Source organism: Neovison vison, chromosome 7, assembly GCF_020171115.1.
Source record: "Neovison vison isolate M4711 chromosome 7, ASM_NN_V1, whole genome shotgun sequence".
NCBI lineage: Eukaryota > Metazoa > Chordata > Mammalia > Carnivora > Mustelidae > Neogale > Neogale vison.
Window position 1 is genome coordinate 100,414,424 of NC_058097.1, and position 18,658 is coordinate 100,433,081.

General features: G+C 41.1%; 1 protein-coding gene across 9 annotated transcripts in view; it reads right to left on the minus strand.

Moving 5' to 3' along the window:
* DYNC2H1 (dynein cytoplasmic 2 heavy chain 1) overlaps nucleotides 1–18,658 on the minus strand; it is a 274,182-nt gene that overhangs the window by 238,117 nt on the left and 17,407 nt on the right. For 8 of the 9 annotated variants that reach the window (XM_044257764.1, XM_044257766.1, XM_044257765.1 and 5 more), the window contains exons 13-25: nucleotides 18,264–18,359; nucleotides 15,194–15,346; nucleotides 14,545–14,643; nucleotides 13,434–13,573; nucleotides 13,123–13,351; nucleotides 12,164–12,291; nucleotides 8,486–8,601; nucleotides 7,502–7,629; nucleotides 5,444–5,593; nucleotides 4,394–4,599; nucleotides 2,692–2,847; nucleotides 2,491–2,605; nucleotides 1,799–1,969 (exon numbers count right to left, since the gene is read on the minus strand). In XM_044257764.1, the coding sequence (XP_044113699.1) occupies nucleotides 1,799–1,969; nucleotides 2,491–2,605; nucleotides 2,692–2,847; nucleotides 4,394–4,599; nucleotides 5,444–5,593; nucleotides 7,502–7,629; nucleotides 8,486–8,601; nucleotides 12,164–12,291; nucleotides 13,123–13,351; nucleotides 13,434–13,573; nucleotides 14,545–14,643; nucleotides 15,194–15,346; nucleotides 18,264–18,359 (1,887 nt within the window). Of the gene's footprint in view, nucleotides 1–1,798; nucleotides 1,970–2,490; nucleotides 2,606–2,691; nucleotides 2,848–4,393; nucleotides 4,600–5,443; nucleotides 5,594–7,501; nucleotides 7,630–8,485; nucleotides 8,602–10,212; nucleotides 10,383–12,163; nucleotides 12,292–13,122; nucleotides 13,352–13,433; nucleotides 13,574–14,544; nucleotides 14,644–15,193; nucleotides 15,347–18,263; nucleotides 18,360–18,658 lie in introns of those variants that run through there. The other variant, XM_044257771.1, reaches the window with a different exon arrangement.

Genomic DNA, 18,658 nt, shown 5'->3' on the forward strand with positions numbered 1-18,658 from the left:
ATCATAAAACATTTCATAAGAAGCTATATTTTTATTTGGTTTTTCACAATAAAGCAAGTAATAATAATAATAAATGAATATATTTTACATGCAATCCAAAAGAATCACTAATGTATCAAGAGCGATCAGACACTAAGTACCCAGGTTCACATGGTCAAAGTATACACAAGGTTCTGCTATGGTGGAAGGTTGGGGTACCAGGTGGTGGGTATTATAGAGGGCACAGATTGCATGAAGCACTGGGTGTGGTGAAAAAATAATGAATACTATTATGCTGAAAATAAAAAATAAATAAAAAAGAGATCAGACACTAAGTATCCAGGTTCACATGGTCCAAAGTATATAAAAGGTTCTGCTATAGGCTTCTTATTTTAAAAAGAGAAAAAATTCAAGAATTCTTGAAAAGTCTGGCTTTGAGCACCTGGGTGGCTCAGTCGGGTGTGTGTCCAACTCCTGATTTTGGCTCAGGTCATGATTTCAGTGTCATGAGATCGAGTCCCAGACTGGAATCTGTGCTGCACATGGGGTCTGCTTAAAATTCTCTCTCTCCCTCTCCCTCTGCCCCTTGCTACCACCATCTCTCAAAAAAAAACAAAACCAACCAAAAAAAAAAACAAAAGCAACCAAAAAGAAAAAGAAAAAAAAAACAATAAACCTAACATATTTAAAATTTTGCAGACTTCAGAAATCTTACAGTAATTTAAGTTCTGATACACCTCAAGTGATTAATTACCACCTTCTATAGACATCATGCTTTATAACCTCACAATTATTTTTTTTTAAGATTTTATTTATTTATTTGACAGAGAGAGATCACAAGTAGGCAGAGAGGCAGGCAGAGAGAGAGAGGAGGAAGCAGGCTCCCTGCTGAGCAGAGAGCCTGATGCGGGACTTGATCTCAGGACCCTGAGATCATGACCTGAGCCGAAGGCAGTGGCTTAACCCACTGAGCCACCCAGGCGCCCCATATAACCTCACAATTATTTAATAAGCTCCAAGATTATGAACAAACACAAAGGTACATATATTAAGTAGAAAATATGACAATTCAACAGCAAGAATACTTTAATTTGGGGGACGCCTGGGTGGCTCAGTTGGGTAAGCATCTGACTCTTGGTTTCAGTTCGGGTCAAGATCTCAGGGTCATGACATGGAGCCCATGTGGTGCGCCGGTCTCCACGCTCAGTGGACGGTCTGCTTGGGATTCTCTCCCTCTGCCCCCACCCCACTCCAGTGTGTTCACGCACTCTCTTTCTCTCTCTCTCTTGCTCACAAATAAATAAATAAAATCATTAAAAGAGAGTGAGTTCTTTTATCTTTACATTGAATGGGCAGATGCAACACAGAAAGTCTGCAACTAATGTTAGAATTGAGAACTGTGCACGTTTTACTTTTACCTCAGACTTTTTCTAAACCTAATTAGCAAATTGGTTCTTGGTTTTGTTCTCTGGAACTTAACATCTCTTTGCTTCCATTTACAATATATCCCATGATTTTAAATGTATTTTATGTCAAATGATTTGAATTTGTTTGCTTTTTGATTAAAGCTGACTCCCTTCTTAAACTAAGACATTTCTTTTCGTATTTTTTCTCTCTCTGAAGAAAGAGGTTTATAATGCTTCTACACCCCCTACAGATTCAGATGCATTACTAAAAAAAGAAGAATGGAATAGGAGAACACAGTCACCATAGTAAGAGAAAATATATTTAACTTGCTATTTAAATAAAATACAAAGTAAAACCAAATATTAACAAAAATTAATATTTTTTTGAGATTATTTATAAAAGTGAATCCTACTTTAAGGTCTGAAGCTTTGGCAACAATCATATCAGCTACTCTGAGGAGATCACCAAACAGTAACTTCTCCAGGCTCGTCCCCCGAGGAAGACCAAGTAGACGAAAAAGGTCAAGCCAATGATCTGGAGAAAGATGCTCCCCTCTCACATATTTCAAAATAGGTATTACAGTCTGTGAAAAAACATATATACACACATGAACATATATTATCTAAATGCAAATTGTTATTTCCTTTTACGATTAGCTACAAAATTTTTAATTACTGTTATCTCATTTAATAATCTTGAAATCAAATTCTCAAATAGAATTGTACAAAACTTTTTATTAAACCCTACTGTGGATACATGTAAATATCCCTTTGTAGTTTGATATATTTTAAAACATGACCTAAAATGTTGCTATTTTTTTTTTATTTAGAATACGACCTATATCCTAAATATGCTAAATGACCCATATCCTAAATTGTACTAGGAGGTATCGACACTCTAATTTATAACTTGAAGCATAAGTTTCTTAGTTAAAACTTTTCAGAAGTGTAGGCGAAACATCAGTAATGTTTGTGGTTTACTCTATACTTGCTACTTTCTTCATGTGATGGAATCAGGGACACCAGAGGCTGGAATCCCCACTCTCTCAGTGGCATGGTGACCTGATGGTTACCCTGGACAGCGGCAGGAGTGCCAGGTCCTTACTCTGTATCTGTCGACTTCCGACTGCAGCTTCACTGTCATGGCGGAATGTTCTTCCACTTTCCGTAACCTGTCGTGCCAAGTCATCAGGAACTCCTCCAACAGATAGGTCTTTGTCCTGGAAAACACCACGACACCTTAAAATGCACGTCCCCAAACACACTACCACATGACGAGAATCTCAGTAGAGCCTATGGGCCCTACCGGAATGTGATCCAGTCCTCGCTGGCCATGTCCTGAAGCCCCCGCTGAAACTCTTCATACAGCGCCCAAACCTGCGCGCAGCTCTCGATGTCCTTGGAGACGCTGTGCGCCAGGGAGAAGTTGGGCTCTTCTAGTCCAAAATGATGGCAGTCATCACTATAGAAACAAAGGGTGAAACACCATTACATCCTTAAAAACTGTTCCGATCATTGTTACTGAACCACCTTCCCTGTGTGTGTGTACACGCCCACAGGTCCGATGGTGAGACAGTGGGCGACTACGTGAGAATTTCACTCTAACTGCTTAAGTATAACCTCTTCTAAATTCATTAATGTTCGTTTTTCTAAAGGACTCTAAATGCCATCAGTAACACACATAAATATATTTATGTACGACATATATGTCATAAAAATAGAAATATTCAGAACTATATCTATTCATGGATTAACTGAGAAGAGATTAATATTAATATCCAAGAGTTAGATTCTAGAATATAAGACATCCTTTTAGAGAAAAGGTAGAATGCCATTTAGTAAGCGTGTACTAAATCCTTCACTATCCCTGGAAGACAATCATCTTACCAATCGATGCATTTGCCTAAACAGAGACCAAACCTAAAATAACGCTTAAACTTAATACCTTGCGGGTGCGTGGGTGGTTCAGTGGGTTAAGTGTCTGCCTTTGGCTCAGGTCATGATCCGAGGGTCCTGGGATGGAGCCCTGCTTTGGGCTCCCTGTTCAGCAGGGAGCCTGTTTCTCCCTCTCCCCCTGCCCTTCCCCCAGTCCCTCACTGTTCCTATGTGTGCTCTCTCTCTCTCGCACTCGGCTCTCTCTCAAATAAATAAAATCTTTAAAATAAAATAAAATACACCTAATACCTTGTATTATTATAACACAAAACAATTTTTTTCGTGGAATTGTCCTATTTTGCTAGGTTCATTTTTTTTTTCTCAGAGTCTCTGAAAGCAACTTTCCATTAATTTCATATATTCCATTTTTAAATACAATGAAATCACAGAAAGCAAGTGCTCCATCTCCGGAATTTAACTTTTAAGTCAATTTGGTTATCTGTTCTACTTCTAGGCCTAAACAGAAATTTGCTTTTCTTTTTCTCTCCTGACAGAACGCAGCCACAACTCCTGGGCGTGGGCCCTTCTTAGTTTTCTTTAAAACTACAGAATTATATGAAGAAAAACATTAAGATAAACAGACATAAGAACATCTGCAAATATAAACCGAAACAACTACTATCAATTTTATTTTATTCTTTTTTTAAAGATTTTATTTATTTATTTTACAGACAGAGATCACAAGTAGGCAGAGAGGCAGGCAGAGAGAGAGAGAGGGAAGCAGGCTCCCTGCTCAGTGGACTCGATCCCAGGACCCTGAGATCGTTACCTGAGCCGAAGGCAGCGGCTTAACCCACTGAGCCACCCAGGTGCCCACTACTATCAATTTTTTTTTTTTTTTAAGATTTTATTTATTTATTTATTTATTTGACAGACAGAGAGCACAAGTCGGCAGAGAGGCAGGCAGAGAAGCAGGCAGAGAGGAGGAAGCAGGCTCTCTGCTGAGCAGAGAGCCTGATGCGGGGCTCGATCCCAGGACCCTGGGATCATGACCTGAGCCGAAAGCAGAGGCTTTAACCCACTGAGCCACCCAGGTGCCCCCCACTACTATCAATTTTAAAGAAAAAACATACACCAGCTTTTTCCTTATGACTTCAAGATCATCAAACTCAATTTTCTTCTCTTTTATTGACTTGGCACTTATATCAAGAGCATTTTGCTGGCCGGTTTCAATAATATCATCACCAGGCTTTAATTGGTCCCAACGAGCTTTAAATTTTTCTAATTCTTGATAATAGATCTGAAGACGTGACTTCACATTTCCTTTCATTACTTCAATCTGTAAGAGTCAAGAGTTTAAATAATTCAATTCAGAGTAAAATCTCGCTTTCCTTTCACATTTCCAACATTTTTTATTTAGAGGTAAAAAAAACATCAATACCAATTTCTCAACAGATTGTTTTCAATTACTAATTTCAAGTACAGTAAAATTTTTATTTCAAAATTAGACCATAAATTAGAGCACAAACCTTGAGTACTTAGAGGTACACTGCGAGCATCGTCATGAGAACATCACTCACACTATTAGCAGCTGCCCCCACAGCTCTCCCCGCAGACGGCGTGATCAAAGAATGCCTAGCACTAGAGCTGTCCCACCCAAGCATTCAGCTGCTTCACGACGGGGGTGTCCCTGTCTCCCAGCCAAAGAGTAAGTTCAGTCAACAGGACGGAAGTACGACAGACGTGTATAACTACCAGGCTGTCCCTTAACAGATGCCGTATATGGCGGCAAACAAATCCACTCCTAAGAAAAACTGGGCATGATATGACATACACTCTTTGTATGGTAGGAAGCGAAGGGAAAACGGTGGGGAGTGTTTTGCTACATGGAAGTACTGAGCAGGCCAAGTTCATCATCAATATAAAATTCTCATCTACCTGAACTGTAATGGAATAAAGTGAGAGATCTTTTTTTTTTTTTTTTTAAGATTTTATTTATTTATTTAACAGACAGAGATCACAAGTAGGCAGACAGGCAGGCAGGCAGACCCTGAGATCATTACCTGAGCCGAAGGCAGAGGCTTCTACCCACTGAGCCACCCAGGCGCCCCTAAAGTGAGAGATCTTAAGTGAGCAAAAAATCAAGTTTCCATTTTAAGAAAATGACTAAAAAGTGTTCTTACCTGATCTTTAATCATAAGTTGGTGACTTTCCATCATCAACTCAAATTTATCCCACTTAGCTTTCAGATTGCTAATTGTTTCCAAACCTCCTCCTGCCACAGTCCGTAAAAGTCTGTTTTTATCTTCAGCTTCTTGGAATAAGGGCAAAATCTAAAGGTTGAAGAAATAATACATAAAAAAAAAAAAACCTATTTTATCAAATTTTTTAAGGCTCATTTATTCTAATTTGTTTCATGACTTGCTTTTTAAAATCAAGATTTCTGCTTTGAAATGACTTGTTAAATTCCTGGATATGAAGCTCCTAAAACTTCCTTATTATTATATGCAAACTCAGCTAAGGCCCTCTAACATGAGAGTTAAAAAGGATCCTAAAGTTGCCCCTATAGACTGAATGACACCATGAATTCATAAACACAATGCTACAGCGGGATTCAAGGTGAAGTTCTGATTATACCAGTTCCACTCATAAGAAAAATGCTAAAAGGGCTTCTAAAAGAACGAAGATTAGGATTATCTAAGAGCATAAATAAACTATTCTACTCAACAAAGAGGGAAAGTCATGAATAAGGTCCTTAAGAAAAGGACAACTAGGGGTGCCTGGGTGGCTCAGTTAGTTAAGTGATGGCCTTCGGCTCAGGTCATGATCCTGGACTCCCAGGATCGAGTCCCGCATCGGGCTCCCTGCTCTGCAGGGAGTCTGCTTCTCCCTCTGACTCTTTTCCCCGTTCATGCTCTCTCTTCTCATTCTCTCTCTCTCTCTCTCAAATAAATAAAAAATAAAATCTTTGAAAAAAAATAAAAAAGAAAAGAAAAAGAAAAGAGCGACTAAACTCATGGAAGTGAGCCACTGTGCATGAGGACACTCAGCAGGAGAAGAGAAAGAAGAAAGGCAGGCTCTCATTTCCCACATGTGAGGAGGACTTAGAGGAGACTGAAAAGACATGACGACAGTCTCCTAGTCAGCCTGCCCCTACTCCTCCTCTTTCCAATCACATGGCAACAGAGAGACCTCAAAACACGACTCTGTAACACCCTGCCGCGCGCAGCCCAGCAGACTCCCCAGCCTCGACGGGATGGACCCTGAGGTCCTCACTGGCTCCCGTGCCAGAAATCCTGTCTAAGTCTTCCTGCCTCACCCGCTGCCCTCACATGCGACATCCGTGTCTCCTCTTCCTGTTTTTGTATCTTCCCTCCCATTTCATTTTCATTCTCCTCTGCACCTCCTCTTACACTTCAACTCTAAATTCTGGAATATTCTACCCTGCTCCCACAGCGTCGGTCGTCTGCTGTCAGCCAGGTGGTCTAGTCAATCTCATGGCTTCGCATTTCATGCATGTAAAGATGGCGTTAAAGTTTTCATTTCCGGTGGTACTCTTAAGTTCCATATTCCTCATTCAATTTCCACAGCCCCCACACCACAGCCCCTACCGCCTCTGATATCCCAACACCCTCCTCCTCCAGTCATTCCCATTGGCAGGAAATGGTACCAGCAGCTTCCCAGCCGCTCAGCCAAAGCTCTAGGACACACTCATTCCTCTTTCTGTGAACCAACTCCCTGTGTTACAACAAGAAGGGATATTATTTCACTTACCTCTGAACTATCTTAATAATTTTAAGTCTATTTCACAGGAGGGACACATAAACGTTTGTTTCCTGATCTTCTAAACAGTTACAACCAACCATAATGGAACCGCTGCGTATGTGAGTGTGTGTGTTGTGTGTAAGTATTCCTAATTCAGCATTAACTTCACTCTCCAGCATCCTAAAGTTACAACCCTGGAAGTAACAGCATGAATTATTTTAGTCTCATTCTACCATGGCACCTCATAAAGCAGACTGTGAATACTCCTGAGACAGTAATAAATGTGACTGTTACTGTGTCACGGCACCAGGGTAACAGCAAGAGTCGCACCGTGAGCGGCCAGCTGGGCCGGCTTACACGCACTCCCTACAATTCTGAACTTCTGCGGTCTTCCTAAAGAGTCACATAAGATTGCCTAACTGAAACATCTCCCACGTGCTACGAAGAAGTCGGTAACTTTACTTTGCGATTCTCACCTCTGGTTTCCGTTCCTGCAGCCTACTGTACTGAAAATTTGCATCGCCGATCTCCTCCACAGACTGGGGCGTAACTGCTAACACTTCCATGGCCTCAGTGACAAATGTATCAATTTCATGTAGGTGAGCTGAATAGGGGACATGTACAGAGAATGCTATCAACACCAAAATTACTCCGTTGCATCATTTTGAAATCAGTGTTAGAAGTGATCACTACAAAGCATACATTAAAACTTAAATTTTCATTTGCTCATACAACAAAACTTTAAAATACAGAATAAGCAAAAAAAATTTCTTGTCATGAAAGTTTAGTTGTTTCACATTATACCTCTAAATTTTGAGGAAGTTAAAATGTACTCATTATTAGTAAATTAAACTCAAAATTAGTAACTTTTCCAGTCTTCTAGATAATATGTCAGAATATCTCAGTTTAATCGAAAAAGAAACAATGTGGTATTTTGGAAAACAGTGGTAATTTGAAGAGATAAGAAGAAATACATTCATGGGGCGCCTGGGTGGCTCAGTGGGTTAAAGACTCTGCCTTCGGCTCAGGTCATGATCCCAGGGTCCTGGGATCGAGCCCCACATCAGGCTCTCTGCTCAGCAGGGAGCCTGCTTTCCTTCCTCTCTCTCAGCCTGTCTCTCTGCCTACTTGTGATCTCTGTCTGTCAAATAAATTAAAAAAAAAAGAAGAAGAAGAAATACATTCTAGCAGCATTATCTACCTTTGTCAGGAACATATACAACAAACTAATAGTGGCTCATACTACAAATAGTAAAAACGCCCTTCATTTTTTAAGCTCAAACAGTTGGATATGGACTTTCCTATTTTATTAAAATTATCATTTTAAGCACACTTCATTTCATAATACTTTCTAGGTTGGCTGATTTTAATCATCATTGGGATTCACACTTCCTAACTACCAAAATACATGCCTTTATGTATAAAATTAAGTTAAAATAAAAAGTAAAAAGTGTCTTTACCCTGGATGGACTTCTTCAAAGAAAGAACAAGCATATCAAACAGCTTCTGGATGAGATCATCAATCACGGTCTTCACAGGGTTACAATTAATATTTAAGCAATCCACCTTGACTGCACTGCAAAATGCCAACAGACATGCACGCCATGAGAAACGCTTACTAGAGAAGAGTCTCGCTATAATGATTTTACATAATACCTTTCAAAATGTAAATCAGAAAGTATTATTGTGATCTTTAAGCACAGTTAGATTTCATTTAGTAAGAATGCTTTCCACATACTATACAAAGTTTTAACACATTTAAACAATGATTTTGTTACAATACTACAGTTTTTTAGTCCCACATGAATATATTTAAATATCGACAAGCCATTTACTTGTCATGGCATGTAATGTACTTATTCAAATATTTATAACATGAAATCCCAATTCTGCAAAGTGCATACAATAAGGATAAGGAAAAGAAAACAAAACAGAAGGGGGAATATAGATTATTAAGGCCCTAAGACAATAAAACAGTAAGGTATCATTTTATACCTATCATATCAACAAAAATGTAATGAATTGTTAATTCATATCTTCAACTGTGTGGTGCAACAGAACCCTCAGAACTGATGGTCAGAGTATAAAACCGTGCGACTTCTGTGAGCGGCAATTCAGCCAGATCTATCAAGCAATTTTAAAATAGGCATATTGTTTACCTTATTAACTTCACCTTTAGAATTTATCCTAAGGAAAATTCCAGAGCGGATTCTAAGGAATCTAAGGAATCTATCTACTTCCAAGCATCAATTATAATAGTGAAAAATAATTAAAAAGTTAAATACAAAAATGGCTAAATTATTATATATCCATACAATTAAAAATCAAGTTTTTTGAGGAGTAGGTAATAACAAGACTAATCAATTTATTAATTAATTTATTTATTATTTATTATAACTTACCTTAATTTGAGTTTAATTTTTATTTCAACTTAAGTTTAATTAAATAATTATTTATTATTAATCAGGAATATATTATTATATTATTTATTTAGTGTTAAATAACAGCATACAGTATAATTCAAATTTTTAAGTGTATGTACTAATATTTCCAAAACATCAAATATTAAGAACAATTTCTATATTTTAAAAAATTTATACAACAAATGTGCTGTTTTAATGATCAGAAAAAGGACATTCATTTTTAAGAACACTAACTGCATGGTATCCTTAAGGCAATTTGAAATGTTCTGAGTAAACAGAAGTTGAACCAGACTTGTTCCTCTGAAGAAACCTCTTATTTATGTTAAAGCATACAAAGTTAAAAGAAGGCTGGAAATTGTGATCACAAAGATTACTTAGAAAGCTCCTCATCCTTTTTGAGGAACAGAGCCAGGTGACATTTTAGATAGCAAATTGTACGAGTTAAATCCTCACTTCTATTTTAAAAATATAATTTTCCCTTAAAGCTTTATGTACTCTCAAACACCCACTAGCTGCAAAGGTTTAAACTCCAGTTCTTCACCAGCAAAACATTAAGGGCCAGTTTGTTTGCTATGTGAAATTTTATATAATTTTTGAAATTGTGACACATAAAATGTCAAAATTCCTAATACCTGACAGACGATTTTAGCAAATCCGAGAAATTAAATTATACCATATTTTGCGAATGAATTAACATCAAGACGTCTGAGGGCAGCAGATTTATACTCATAGACTACAGAATCCTGTGGACAGACTGAACTTACCTTTCACTCAAAAATATTGGTAACATGATGAGGGTCCCTTCAGCCACGGATAGGATGGCCTGGCCCTAGACGACCTAGCCCCAAATCACACCCTTCCTATAGCATCTGAAATACATGAGAGTATCACTTTTCTAACCTCATAGCCTACGTCAATACAGCCTAAGCCCCCATGAAACAGTATCCGTGTGTGAGTTAGCGCAGACTCGAGCTTACATGAACTTGTGCTAATCATTAACAAGAGCAAACTGCAGAAAAGGCATGCAGGACAGGCATTCTTTTCCTTCTGCTTAGCTCAGCGGGCAGGCTAGGAAGGCTGTGTACACCGAAGGACAGACAGGTTACACTGACAGCAGCCGAGGTCCACGAGCGGGCAAACACAATGAGCAAGCCGGGTTCAGAGAGACGCGCCACTATGGCGGCATCATTATCTAAGTCATCTCAGCCCAAACTCACCTGTCATTTGTCTCTTTGCTATTCGTCATCCCTCATCTTCTGCCAAAGACAAAACCTCATAATCCCCCAAGTATTTGACAACACTTCCTAATATTCCTGCCTCCCATGTTGAGTACCAACAACTTGATTCGATTAATTACTGTGGTTCTGACAGACTAACCTCTCTTCCTCCAGGATCTGTTTCTTTCGCCACCAGACTCATGAGTTCCAGACCGACACCCCTACTGTTCAGGTACTGACACGCTTCCATTGAGAAATCTTCAAGAGCTAACTAACCACTCGAATGTGGAGAAACTCCCACCTTAGAATGGAACCCTCTCCCATATCTATTCCTTAACTGCCCCTTTCCACGAACTTTCCCTCTAGTTCCTAAAAAATATTCATTCATCCAATTCTCAATTAACCAACTTCTGATTTCCAGCATAGAAATTCCTCACCTGGAAATCTCTGCTTGAACCTTCAATCCTCATCTCTAGCTGTCAGAGTTCTAGCTCAAAGATCTCTACCTTAAGGAGACTTTCCCTGATTTTGACCCAAATGGACGGGATGTCAGCATCCTGTGTGTCTCCACAGTCTTCAGCTCAGCCTCTCAGATGAAACACACTGTTCTGTCTGATACTAGCAATAACAACAGTAACTAGCATTTACTCACAATCCATCTGTACCAGTATTTTGTAGCCAAAGTACGTATTGAATTCTCAAAACCCTTCCGGATAAATACTACAGCGGTAACTATGTTAAAGCTGAGTAAACTGAGGTTCATGGCCTCGCAGTGGCTGTCGAGTTCCTGAAGCTGATATGAGCCATCATCAGATGACCCCGAGCCAACCCCCTCAACCCCTGTGGAGACGCACTCGGTCACGTCTCAGTGCACTGCCAGAGAGTAAGCCACGTGAGGTTCTGGGTCTAGTGCACCAAGCAACTTTATACTACCACAGGACAAAGTTTGCATAATATAAATGCTCAGCAAATATTTATTGGAAGAATAGACAAATGATTTAGTAAAATTGAGATTGTAGGTAATATGTGCACAATTATACAGGCCTCTCATAGAACTTACTGCAAAGACTGGTTCTAAGGCCACGAATTTCAGAGAGTGATGGGGGAGCTACCTTCTCGAGCAGGTAGGTAAGGACATGCCCAGCAGAGGGTCTCCTACAACTAAGGCAACACCCAGACGCAGCACACTGTTGGGCGACTGCCAGGGCCTTCCAAAAGGAAGTGAGGCCACATGAAACTTGAGTCAGCTGTGAGATCCGCATGCCAGGTGTGCTTCCAAGTCTCCCCACCCCAATCTCCTCTATCCAACCAGGTCCCAGATAGCGGAACTTTCTTTGGTCTCAGCAACATCTTACTCCGATGACAATCAAGTGTCAGAGCTGAGCTTTAGAGGCGTTAAGACGGTGACCTGACTTTGACACCACCAAACGAGGAGTACCCTTCCCATCTCCTGGCAGAAACTGTGATGGTGCATAAATACAACTTTAACTTCCAATACCTTGGAAGTCGTTCTACTTCTCTCCCTTTTATTTTCAGTGCTTTAAAATTTCTCTCCCAATCATGGACAGTAGAAAGATGCTTTTCCACTAGAGCCTCCATATCAACTTGCCCAATTACGATCCATTCCTATTTGAAGAATGAAAAACATTGTTAGTAAAGAAACAGTACTAATATGCGAACATTTAAAAGCTTAGGGTCCCACATTAACACTGATTTAAAAGGTACAAATGTAAGTTATTCATGTAAATTTCAACTTAAGTATGCAAATGTAGCCATTACTGCAGAGCCTAAAGAATGAACAGAGGAAGAAACTATGTAACACATTAAAGTATTATTACAATGGTGAAATTTTTTTTAAGAGATCACAAAAATCCGTTTTCTAAGATTCTCTACTGAAATCTGACAATTACACAGAATCACTTTGGTGAAGCCAACACTACAAATCTGAAAGGGTCCAGACCCAGCCCATTCTAGAAACCTAAAGTAGAGAAGCAGCATCACAGATGCAGGGGTGAGACTGGCTGGACTCTCAGTCACCGTCACTGTCGAGGCAGCAAGGAGCAAGGAGGGGGGCGGGGCCTGGGAGGCCGGCAGGATTCCCTCAGACAAAATAAACCGCTCATCATCTTCATGACATCACTTTGCTCCATGCTTTGCTCTTGATCCAAAGCATGAGGAAAAGGACATATTTTCCTGAGAGGAATTAAAATTGACACCACAGAATCCTGTCCCGTTCCATGTTGATGCAACAACCAGTTTCTCAATTTTTAAATAGTCAAAGACAAAAAAATCTTAGCCTGACTCTCTTCCCAGGTGTGGAATCCACGCAGGTGGAATCACCACCAGTGCTGACTCTCCGCCCCACGTGAGGACACACAAGACACACTGCAGATGGCCCACTTCATACTAATGCAATCAGATGAAAGTTGTAATACCAGAAAATGACGTGTTCCATACCTTATGTTGTTGTAAAACGGCTGATAATCTCCGAAACAGATCCTCAGCTTTGCTGAAAATAGTCAAAAATCCGCTTGCATTCCTATCAATCATAACCGAGAAGAGAGACTCGGCTCCGGCCTCACCCACTCCCCTAAACTGATTGGGAATGCCGATGAACCGCTTCATCTCTCTGTAATATTTAGCCCGGATTTCTTCAAAAGGAGGCCTGAACTGCAACCGCCCCTGTCTAAAAACAAGGAAATCGCTTTGAAATGGGCACTGGGAGGAACACAGAGGCTGAGGGCGAGCCCGGGTGCCCCATGCCTCACTTGTAGGTCAGGTCCACGCTGATCTCCGGCAGATTCTCGTTCAGGGCCTCCAGGCCCATCTGGTACTGGTGCTCCAGAGCTTTGTACAGCTGGTGGTCCCAGTGCTGCTTCCACGCCCGCATGTCGCTCGCCTGGAAACCCTGAGCGGGTAATTCACAGCTCTTAAAAACCACGTACTGGAATGCAGTTGCCATTTAAAGCTTTTCTACCACCACGTAAAATTATAAGCAAAACCAAAAACCAAACACATCATTCTCAACATTGTCGAGCTCTGCAGCAGCTCCGTGCCGTGGGACTGCTTACACGAGTCGAACACCAACATCTCTCATCTCATCAGTAATACGCTAACGATCAGCAACACCTAAACACTGAGTTAATGTCAAGTAGATTTTACCTGTGGACTTTATGATGCTGAAGACAAAAACAAAACAAAACAGAAGAACCAGTCACAGAAACTGGTTTACTTTATGAACTTCTTGGTCCTCCTCCTCAAATTCCCATCAAGTACAGCTCTTCTCTTCCCTCTCCTCCCTAAATGCTCCATGGCACATTTGTAAATGATCAATCTAAAACACGAGGATGCTCAGGACAGTTTATACACTCATTTGCTTCCATTTAACCATAAATATATTGATTCTAATACTTTAAATTTTTAAATTTCTAATACTTTAATTTTTAATTTTTGGTAGGCTCTGTGTCCACTACTATCACATACATTATCTCCTATCAAGATGTGGTAGAACTGAAATTCTACCCAAAAAAAGGGGCACCACATGCTGAAAGAGCTATTTCATTTTTTAGGCTTCTGTCTAACCTCAGCTTTGTATCCTATGGTCAGCAGGATCACCTAAAAGGAAACTAGGCAATGACAAAATTTAAGCACCAAGTTTTCAGAGAAACTACAAAGTCAGAACTGAGAAACTTGGCATTCCATGAGGCAAATGGAAACTCCCTTTTTTACTTTGAAATGTGAAAGCATGGCCAACCTGTGGTCTTTGTATGGGGTTCAGGAGACTTCTCAATTAGGAATTCATGCGCGATTTTTCATCAGTGTAGAGCCACACTCGGCGAAGGGGACACCAGAGTGCAGGACCCGTACGGCACGCCTCACCTGAGCTTCCACACTCGCCAAGCCGGTTCTCAGCTCCTGTAACCCGTCCTTCCAGCGCTGCTGCTGCCGCAGCAGGTCAACATTCATAAGAACTACCACCTGTGAAAAGTAAGGCAAAACAGTCTCCAAGAAGTAACCGAGCCCTGGGAAAACAGTGACTTCTCAGTGGAAAATTGACAGCACCTAAACCAAAGATCAGGTACCTCTGCCTACAGCGAGACGCAGCGTACCTGCCCGGACCACACCATCCCCATTGCACGAGAACGGCACAGAAGCCCACAGGGAGCCCACAGGGAGAGGCCTTCTGCCAGCATCTACCAATACCAGGGTCATGAAACAAAGGAAAAGTCTGTGGAGGAGGGGCCTGCCGAGCCTCGGGGACTCCATGCAAGGCAGGATCCTAGAAAAGGACATCAGTGGGAAAGCTGGAAGCTCAAAGCCGTCTAGCTCCTAGTTTTGTTAGACGCGCTACAGTTATACAAGTTGCTAACAGATGAAGTCGAAGTAAGTGTGAACTTCGTACTGTTCCTGCCAACTTTAAGTCTGTTACATAATTAGACTTCCAAATAAAAAGTCCTTAGGATTATATCCCAATTACCATTTAAATAATACTAGTCATAGCCCATGCAACTTTATAAATAAAACATACCTTCTCACAAAACGTAGTGTGCCATTTCCTCAGTTTCCTATTTTCGGTGGCAAGTCGCTGAGCAGCATTTTGGAGTTTTTGGATGTAGCCTTCTAATTCTTTAGGATTATCCCAAGTAATCTGTGACTTTCCCCCACTTCCTGCTTTTGAATTCTAAAATACAACAAGTGTCATTTAGCATTTAAATGTGTTTCTCTTTTCCTGAAGACTCCACAGACATTTTAAGATCAGTTGTCCCTACCACTGGTTTGCAAGAAAAAAGCTTACAGTACTTTTCCATTTTATAAATGGCAAGGCAGTCCAGCAAAACTGAATAGCTCCATCCCTTTGAAGTTCCTCTTGGAGCGAAACACACACAGAACAGAAGCTGATGACACAACGAACACACACAGAAGGAACAGAAGAAAGCAACCGAGAGGCCTGGGGACCCGAGCCAACACAGACGCACGTGTCCTTACTGTCTCCCAAATACGCAGGGCGGCCAGTGGACGAGCCTCCACCCGGAACATCTCTGTGGCAGACACCAGCCCAGAAAGCACCGCTCTGCAGAGAGCCGACCTGCTGTCCACCACTGTCCCAAGCATGCAGTGCTACACGTCCCCCGCCAGGGCAGCTCCCGCGGGGTAACGCTGGTGGGGCCAGGGAGCCAGCCGAGTCCCCCCGAGCTTCCTCACAGCCGTGTTAACAGGGCTCGGGCACTGTGAGCTGCCGCCCTTCACAGGCAGGCGTTGGCGAGGCCCGAGGGGGCGTGACCTCCAGCTCCCTTCCTGGGAGGCGGCGCAAGGCCATCCCTCACCTTCCTCAGCACAGTGTCCGCGGGGCCAAGCAGCCGCCGTGCACACACGCTCACCCAGGCCCCTCACCACAGTTCCCTCTTTCAGGGAGAAACAGCGCTCACACAGAAGGGACCACGATCCCACCCCAGGCATCTCCCAGCTACGACAGCGGGGCCAGCAGCGCACGGAACCACAGTCCTCAAGGGCTGAGACCTGCAACCGTCAATTCTGCAACTGCGAAGCATCCTTCAGATAACAGGGGCATAAAAACATTTTCTGACAACGGAAAACCAAGAGACTGCCTCTAGCGAACCTGCTCCCAATGCCTGGCCAGAGGTAGGCCTCTCAGTGGGAACTGCAAAAAGCAAAGGAAAACCTGGGCATGAAGAAAATAAACTATCCTCATTCTTTGACTTTCTTAAATTCTACTTGATGACTAACGCAAAAAGGACCACCCCATTTGAATGCAGAGGGTACCTCACACTTAGGACAAATATGGGGAAATGGAGAGGAGAGAGTGAGGCAGCAGTCAGGCTCCTAGATGTCCCTGACGTGGGCAACGGTAAGGCAGGACAGCTGGGCCTGGATGCGGGAGACCCTCAACCAGTAGCTGAAAAATAAGTGAAACTGACAAGATGATCAATCCGAGAGAATCCTCTGTGGACAGCCGTGAAAACATTTACCTAGTAATTACCTCTGCTGTATTCCTAGAGATGATGAAGTTAGTTAAAGAGAGGCCCTGCTCTCCAACCCAGCAAGCGGCAAGGGGATTGGGACAAACTTCCCTGTTCTTTGTCCTTCTTAGTTTCTATCTACCCTTCAGATTCATTTAACAGAGTCTATATCCAATTATTTACTTCTCACAACCAAATTTCTCATAGAAATATCAACAGATGCCACTTTGAATGTATTTATTAAAGAAGAAAAAGTTCTAAGGGTATATAATTAAACATTATTAGGTGAAAAATAATAAAATCTTACCCCATTCCCAAAAGTACTCTTATAAATATGCCCCCCAAAAAAGCTGAAAGGATATACACCAGATTATTAACAAAGGCCATCCCTTGATGGTATATATTTAAAACATTTTTTTTCTTTTTGTTAGCCAGTATTTTTTAAACTTTCCACTATAAAGTCATACTGAGCTTTGGCAATAAAAAATATGTTTTTAATATAATTTTTAATATGAATTATCTGACTTACAGTAAATGTGAAGCCTGAGATCTAGTGTGCAGAACAGAGTTGGCAGAGGAGGTCGCCATGGTTTCCCTCGGAAGGCCTGCTTCCACGACAGACCCATCCCTGGCACCTGACCCTGCACCCGGGAGGCCTCCCACCGCCCCACCCTTAGGCCCGGCTCACTAAACCGAAACACGAAGGTTTATGCTCAACAGTCAATCCCCCGCAAGAACGTGGAAATTTGGTACATGTTAGGCAGAAGATAACTCCATGTCTAGCCCCCAATAAGCGCCTGGGCACCAAGTCACTAATGGTATCCCCAGTAAGACACCATTTCACATGCACCACAGCTTGTTGCTGGGGTCGGGGGAGAAGAACGCCAGCGCGACTCCACTGGGAGGGATTCGTGGGAGCTTGTGCCTGGCGTCCCCAGAACCTCACCCTCGTGTACTTTTCCCTATGCTGACTCTGCTGCGTATCCTCTCGCTGCAGTAAGTCATGATAAACCAGCTCTGGGTACAACTGCACCCTGAGTCCTATCAGTCCTCCCAGAAAATCACAGAACCTGGGGGTAATCTGGAGGAGGACCACAACTGGCAATCCACCTCAAATAAAACAAGAAGGAAAGGATTTATTCCCTTCTACCTATTTTTAAAACATTTTAGGTTCTGTTAAAACTAAAAATGTAAATTTCAAAAAAGCCACTAGTCACAAAGCAACAGTTTAAAAACTATTATAGGTTTTTCTAATGCCATAAGTGTGCATATTTGAATAAGCACAGATAAAAAAATTAATACCGAATTATAAAATCAGGAAATTTTTTTCTAATATATAAGGACCTCATACTTCAGTGACTAAGTAACTGTAACAGCACACCAATTGTATATACATACATGAAGTCAACTGATCAAATTCAGTGCCTTAGTATGTGAAACAATGTAGCTGTTTAAATCTACAGTTGGAAAAATGTTACTTGTTAAGAGTGAAGGAAGTCATTGGGGAACAAAACAAAACCTTAGATCAATGTCAAGTGGAAGGATACACTAAAAAACTAAAAGAGAAACATCTCACATGTAAATTCTAATTCTAACAACATAAAAAGTCCTTTTATTTACCTTAATTATCTGTTCAAACGCTAACGCAGACTGTAGCATCATTGGTCTCTGACTTTGAATCATTTGCTGATCAATGGAATTGTAAAAATGTGCCACCTACAAAGTAAAAGTCCAGTTAGTAATAATCAATAATAAGTAACATATTTAGTGTTTCATTTGTTTTCATTTTTAATTATTTGAATGGAAATATTAGCTCTTTATTAAATTCATGAAATCTTCATGCTAAGATTTAACAAAACTATTTTTCATCTCTAATGTAGCATTTATGCATGCTATGAACAATTAGTGTTGAGTTCCTACAATTTGCCAAATCATGTCCTGGGGCTGATTAAACAAAGATCATAAAACCCAGTCCCTGCAATCAAGATCATAATATCAAGGGAAATACAGAGGAA